The sequence below is a fragment of the Berghia stephanieae genome, chromosome 1, assembly GCF_034508935.2.
Source record: "Berghia stephanieae isolate SIO BIC M18660-M18661 chromosome 1, UCSD_Bste_1.3, whole genome shotgun sequence".
Lineage (NCBI taxonomy): Eukaryota > Metazoa > Mollusca > Gastropoda > Nudibranchia > Aeolidiidae > Berghia > Berghia stephanieae.
The window spans coordinates 77334253-77341752 of NC_088360.1; the positions used below are offsets into that span (position 1 = coordinate 77334253).

General features: G+C 33.3%; 1 protein-coding gene across 7 annotated transcripts in view; it reads left to right on the forward strand.

The window, feature by feature from the left end:
* Positions 1–7500, forward strand: part of LOC144957693 (ryanodine receptor-like) — a 199479-nt gene that overhangs the window by 176611 nt on the left and 15368 nt on the right. For all 7 annotated transcript variants that reach the window (XM_078889091.1, XM_078889068.1, XM_078889059.1 and 4 more), the window contains 5 exons: positions 2399–2560; positions 2808–2964; positions 3670–3768; positions 5492–5571; positions 6850–7050. In XM_078889091.1, the coding sequence (XP_078745217.1) occupies positions 2399–2560; positions 2808–2964; positions 3670–3768; positions 5492–5571; positions 6850–7050 (699 nt within the window). The remainder of the gene's footprint in view (positions 1–2398; positions 2561–2807; positions 2965–3669; positions 3769–5491; positions 5572–6849; positions 7051–7500) is intronic.

Below are 7500 nucleotides of genomic sequence, written 5' to 3' on the forward strand. Positions count from 1 at the left end.
AATTTTACTATTTTTTATGTATGTTAACATATTTCTATAAGATTAATCAAATACCATATCAGGATTTTCATTCTTTAAAAAATGGCTTCCAAAAGTTATGTCGTAAAATAAAATTACATTGTTATTATTTTAAGTAAATAAACTTCCAATGATCCTTTTTCTTTTTTAAAAACCCATCAACGTTATTTGTTTTGTTTTGTGACACCGTATATCTTTATGATAATTGTTCAATGAAAAATAATGGATAGATTCAAGGAGGTTGTCATAAAGGATATAACTTTTTTCATGAGTAAAAACCAAAGAATAAGAGAGCAAAACATTACTAATCATTCAGATTGAGTACTGAAGGAGCACCATTTTGTTTCAAAATAGTTGTAAACCTTTTGAATCTTTGTAGTCCACAGTCATGTCGAGACCATACTCCAAATGACACCCCCCCCCCCACCCCTCCCCCAAATCGAAACCCCACCCCTATTTCATTTATTGAACTTTCTCAACCACTTGCTCTCATTTCAAATCTTGTAGTTAGACAAAAACAACTCTCAGCGTGTGTGCTTTACTTGTGACTCTCTCTCTCTCTCTCTCTCTCTCTCTCTCTCTCTCTCTCTCTCTCTCTCTCTCTCTCTCTCTGGCTAAAAAAACATGCTTTGTATGATTAAAACTCTAACTTATAATCAACCTGTTTTATATAGTCAAAAACAATATGTGTTTTTTATCTCTGCTGAAATCTTTTTACTTATTCTTAAACCTCTAACTTCCAATCAACAACTAAAGCTAGGGGATACATATGCAGCAAGCTCAATGGAAGATACCTCATATCTTCAGATTTTCTAATTCTTGTTCCACAATTTCAGCAAGACAAAACGAAATAAAATGTCTGTCCTTCGTGTACAGGTGTATTGCTGCAGTAAACACACGTCTCTTATCTGTAGAGTATTAATTCTAATCTATTCCTATCTCTTCCTATTAGCAAATAACAAACAATCAATTGAAATTTAACGCTTCACATACAATACTAAAATTCCGATCCTTGATCATAATTTTCAACTGGGCGAAAGTGGCTGAAACATGTGCTTTGCTGGGGGCATATACGACTTGTCTCAGGTCTAATTTGTGATTTTTAGATACTATGTACTATCAACTATCTTTTTGGCACAGGGTTGATGGCATTTAAGGTCTCTCCTTGTATTTAATGTCTCCTTAAATAAAAAATGACATTACAAAATATTGATTAACGAAAAACGGACAGATGTTTTTTTTATTCTTTCATACAATCCAAGCTTTTGCTGAATCTTGTGCTTGTTGATACGAGTTTCACTTTAAAAATCCAAACTTCTTAGAAAAAAATATTTTCATTGCCTTCCCTAGTTTATTCAATAAAATGTATTTATTGGACAAAGGGAACGATTGGGTTTGACGGGGTATAAAATTATGATAGTGAATAGATTTTTGTTTAGCTTTACATGTTTTTCTTTTTTTTTTCGAAGCATTTTCTTCTTGCATTTGAGTATGGTTGATTTTTGTATGTTAGTCTATTCTTTTCTTTTTTTTTACAATTATTAGTGGCTGACCCTTTACTTAATAGCACACACATACGTATTTTCTATTGTTTTATTTTTTTTATTTTTGTTTTGTTTTATGTTGCAGTTTGCTTGAGAGTGTTTTACTGGAATTGCTCATTTGTATTTTTTAATGGAATTTTATGAGTGTTTAACTTTTTTAATTCACATTAAGACCATAGAATAAAAAGATGGAATGATAGCATTCAATGCATTTAATAGATTCTATAATATAATGTCAAATTCACCAGTAAAGATTACCCCCTCCCCCCCCCCCCCCCCCCCCCCCAACAACCATTGTTTTATAAATGCATATGACTATGAGTCTCATTCAAGAAGCTACAGGCATTAGTTTCAACAATCTCTTTTTATAAAATCATCATTATAGTGTTCTCTCATCAAGTATATTGTTTTCTATTCCACGTCTAACCATTGCAGTTGTTAAGAGTCAGAGGTATGTTTTTGGCCTCTGCATATAAATTTATTGGGTTCGAACCCCCAACTCGGGTATCTGATGATTGCTCAGTCTATCAGAGATAGACAATAAATTAAGAACTTCATGTGTACACGACACACAACAAATAACCCATGACAAATAGAAATCACGAGAGTTTGGCCTCACCTAATTTCCACCACAAATGGTCTCTGTGATCACTTGCTTGACTGAATATCTTGGTCTAAAAAAAGCTTTTATTTAATCAACGAATACTATGCATTGGGTGAGAATGAAACGAAGAGAGAGAGAGAAAAAAAAAATAAAGAACGGAACAGATCTTTGACTGAAACACAACTTTCATATCTCTAAAATTCATCCTATCCCATCGTACTATTTTCAACAGAGAGGAGATTGAGTACATTATGATGTGCGTTGACTCTAATCATGACGGAAAAGTCGACTTCACCGAATTTACAGATCGATTCCACAACCCGGCCAAGGACATTGGATTCACTATGGCCGTCCTGCTTACAAATTTGTCAGAGCACATGCCCAACGAACCCAAGTAGGTTTTCTATTTGCGAACGTTATGGTGTGAGTTTTTGTATATGTGTCGTGCACACGAGAAAGAGAGAAAAATAAAGAGAGAGAGAGAGAGAGAAAGAGAGAGAGAGAGAGAGAGAGAGAGAGAGAGAGAATTAATATATATAAATATTAAGAGATATTATGACGGGTTTTAAATTGTGAAATAGAAAACATGAATTGAGTTTATATTATCATACCTTGTCTTATCTTGTCTTATCTTATCAAAGACTGGAACGTCTCTTGACCAAGGCTAAGAGCGTCTTGGACTACTTTGAACCGTACCTGGGTCGTATCGAAATCCAAGGCAGTGCCAATCGCATTGAGCGTGTGTACTTTGAGATCAAACAGTCTCATATAGACCAATGGAATAAGCCACAAATTAAGGTAAGGTTCAAAAACATCAAACATGAATACACCGTTTTGAGAGTGCATGTATGTATAATTATTTTTGTGAATGTTTCTGCACACACGTGTGTTATGTATTTAAGTGGTTATGAGTATGTGTTATGTGCTGTTATGATATTGTTTTATGATGTCTTTTTATCGCTAAGATGTTTATCAGTTCTAAATAACACATTTGATTACTTTGCTTAACCCCATCCATATTCAACATCAATCTATAAGAAGAGCTTTGTGTGAGGCAATGCCACAAAAATAAAACAGGTAAAATAAGCACTGATGGTTACCACCCAGCAAAGGAAAGAGAATATTCTCATTAATTGTGCAATCAGCACTGACAGTCAGCATATAAATGGTTTTCAATTGTCAATCCTTGAACAGTCTTTTCAATTTCAAAAATGTAGAAGATGTATGACAATCTCTCTCTCTCTCTCTCTCTCTCTCTCTCTCTCTCTCTCTCTCTCTCTCTCTCTCTCTCTCTCTCTCTCTCTCTCTTTCTTTCTTTCTTTCTTTCTCTCTACTAGACAGTTCATTTTGTTATCTCGTTAGACAGTCAATCTTACTCATTCAATTCTTTTTCCTTTTATAAACAATGGCTTTGGGACTGCAAATTAGATAGCATATAGATTTTTTAGGTTCCCTTGTGAAAGCAAAATTATTATAACATATACTTTTCTTCTCCTCCAACAGGAGTCCAAGAGATCATTCCTTCACAGTGTTGTCAATGAGGGTGGCGATAAAGAGAAACTTGAAAGTTTCGTCAACTTCTGTGAGGACACCATTTTTGAGGTGAAAACTTAGTTGAATCACCAGTCACTGCAAAAGTTCAAAACCACCACCTAAAAACTGTAAAATTTGTGTTCTTTGCACATAAATTGAACACAAATTACATGGTGACAGTTGGCATTTTGACAAATCGTCAGTTGATTGGAAGAAATTGTTTTTAATTGTTTTTTTTTTTTTTTTGGGGGGGGGGGGGGGTTAAGTGGAAGAATAAGTAAGATTTACAATTTTACACCGATTTTGTTTTGAATTTGAGTTAAAGTCGTATAGACAAGTCTGAAAACACTGTCGAACCAAAGTTATGAAATCAAAGCGCCTTGCCTTTGTTGAAAATCATAAATCATTCTGTCCTCTGTTGAAGATACAATTGACCAGTTTTCCATAAAGCAACGTCATGTGAGAAGATCAGCAGCGAAAGGTATTACGAAAGGTTCCATATAGCCACCATGAAACATCGTTCAAAACAGATGAACGAATGACATGTCAGCAATTGGAACGGCAAAGCTCTTTTTCTTATCTGGGACCGTCATGACTAAATTTCATTTAGATATTCCAAATGGACTACACAGATATTCATACACTATACTGCTCCTTGCCACAAATCAGCTGTATTTCTTAATAAAACAAAAAGTATTCAAAAACATCGAATGGCCTAGGAACAGCCCTGACATGAGTCCAATTGGTATTCTGTGGGAAATTCTTAACAAAAAAGTGTCTGACAAAAGCTCACGAGTCTTCAACAATTAATAGAGGTGGTTAGACACGTTTGGAATTAAATCATAAGTCGTAAATGTTGTCAAAGAATGCTTAAAAACATGTCCAGACGCATTTCAGCTGTGAAAAAAACCAGGGTGGAATGACAAAATGTTTGCAAATACGGTGTGCTTCATTGTATAATTTGATAATTTAACTGATAATATTATAGGTAAAAGTGTATCAATTATGTTGATTGAACTTTATGTGATTGCAATACTAGTTATATCTATGAAACTTAAATGAATTAAAATGTTGATGTCTATAAAGCTGTCTTTTTCAAACTTTTTTACAGCATTTCATGACTTGATTTTTTTCTGTTCAAAAAGTTATAAACTTTATTCAACTTTTCAGATATTTGTAAACTAAAAAGACGTTTAAACGTTATCAAGCAAGTGAAGTTTTTTTTCATTAGGCTTAGAATGGCTACATTTTCAAACCGAGTAATTCTATAATTATTTATCAATTCTCAAATGTATGTTTCTAAAGAGAATAATTAAAGCTTTAAAATTTACTTAATCTTTAGATGTGATCGTAATATGCATTTATAATATTATTTGTATCTTAAATTTCATGAAACAATAATACGCCCAGTGTCATTCCAAGCTAAGAATTGAGCATGAAATCATTAGTAAAGCAGTCGCAATTTACTTTTAAATTATGCAGTGAATCACCGTCCAGGGTTTGCAGAGTTAAAACAAGCAAATATTCTTCCTCCAGAAATGTTTCCTTGGGATGAATATAACAATTTTATAATTTTTAATAAGTTATTATAATATTTATAATAATGTTCTATTTTTTTTTATTACCCCCTGTGATTTTCCTTAGTTATAAAGAAACCCTGACATATAGCGCTAGCGGGGTCTTTTTTATTAAAGAGGAGTTTCCACATATTAACATATGTTAAAAATGCATAATTTTATGGTTTGAAAAATATATGCCTGTTGTTTTTTTTAAATCTGATGTACGTCCTTAGATGCAACATGCCACAAGTATTAGTGCAGAAGAGCAGAGAATAGCTGCTATGAGGAGCGGAGCAGGCAACATGGAAGGAGGGTAAGGATTTAGATGCCCTCGGGTTTTGGAAGTTTTGCGATATTTCGGCCTTTCATTTTCTTCCTCAACTGATATCTATGCATGCCTTTATGATTTATAACATTTCCCCTCCGATCATCTTTTTAAAAGTTCATTTGATATAAAATGTGATGTGTTTTTATATTGTTTTCATTATTTATCGTGATAATGCAATGTAAAGCAAATAGACTGTTTAAATGGTAACCCTATCTCTCATCTAATTTTCCTTTTGCAGGGCTAGACCTTCATCAATTTTATTCTGCATGTGCTTGACCTTGTTTTTGGCCAAATTCGTTTTTTGGTCATCACTAACTAATGCACACAGTCTGTGCCACTCTATCACAAATCATCTATTTTACTTCACATGCTTCAAAAATTCGCAATTCGTTTAGCTCTTTATTTTTCCCTTATCCAATCCAGGTCAATGTCTGTATTTTGCTATCTAAGACAAATATTATTTAGGTATGGCCTATCAAAACCTTTTTTTTTTTCTTTCGAATTCAGTTTTTGCTGTCCTAAATAAAGATAAAATTATTAGACTTGTGCTTATCATATCGTGAAAACGTTTTATTTTATGCACTTGTTTATAAATACTTTGTAATGTAGTGGTAATTTCTATTTTGCCCGGCTATATCCATAATCAAATCTCAGTTTCCTCTTCCTTACGATTTACCTTTGCTACCTCTGTATCTCATGCTGTGTTCTTGCACTCAGGAAGTAGCCCCCACGAATTCTCCATTCAGTGCAAACTGCATCTTTTCTGTGCCGTTTTACGCCTGAGTATTACGAAGTATCACCTCCTCAACACCATTTCTATTTCTTTTTCGATCTTTTTCCTGCTGCCTTGAGTGGTAGTAGACAACACCTTTTGCCCAGCTTTCATCTATCATCCTTGCCCTTTTTCATTTAATTTTCGTAACATATTAATTTGATTGTAGCATTTACTCTCGTTTATGTTTTGCTCATGTCTATATTTTTTATTGGTATTTAAGCTTGCTTCTCTCTATCGCACTTTGGATTGTTTTTAGCTTGTTCACCAGTAAGATTGTTACATAGTTAACATACTTTGATATCTGATAAAAAGGCAACTCTGTTTAAAGCTTTTCTTTAACTTCAGCTCTACTTCATTTTGTTTATGATGTCATTTAATTTCACAAATTATGCATGATTTTAATAATAAACTTCTCTACGAATGTTAATTGTTAGAAAAAAAGAATACATAAAGATATATTTTACCGTCTGTTTTTTATTTATTTTCAGTGTATTTGAGCCAGTGCTGTTTACATACCGCTTCATCAGAGATGGACTAGGCGCCATCTTATCATGTCTGACATGGAGCAACCTGAAAAAGTCGTATAACACTTTCAAAAACATGACCTACGGACAGCTTCTTATCGCCTTCATCAAAATGAATTTCAGACTGGCTTGGATTATTCTTGGCATCATCTTCCTTATTTGTTGGTACTGTGAAGGATTATATCATTTATAAATTGTCAGATAAGCCATAATAACGATAAAAAGACAATCCCTTTTCGAAAACAGCGTTAAACTAACTTTACAGTAGCATCAATTTCTCGTCTAAAAGTAGTATACCCACTTTATCGTCATTTGTTTCAAGTTTATGTTTTCCATCAGTTCTATAAGTATAGAGTCATATATTTATTTACTTATTTCCGTAATGATGCTGATAGAAACTTTACAATAAATGCTTAAACAACATCAATGATTGAATACATAAATGGTCTAAACAGGCTTGGTTTGGCTTTGTCAAATTTTCAATTTGTAGGTGTAGACCAAAACAAACGTATGTGAAGGGACTTTGGTCTTTTACAAGGTGCTTTTAACAAGATTAAGATTTAAGTCGGTAACCCAATAACTTTTTTTTTCTTGTTTGAAATAATCGATCACTTT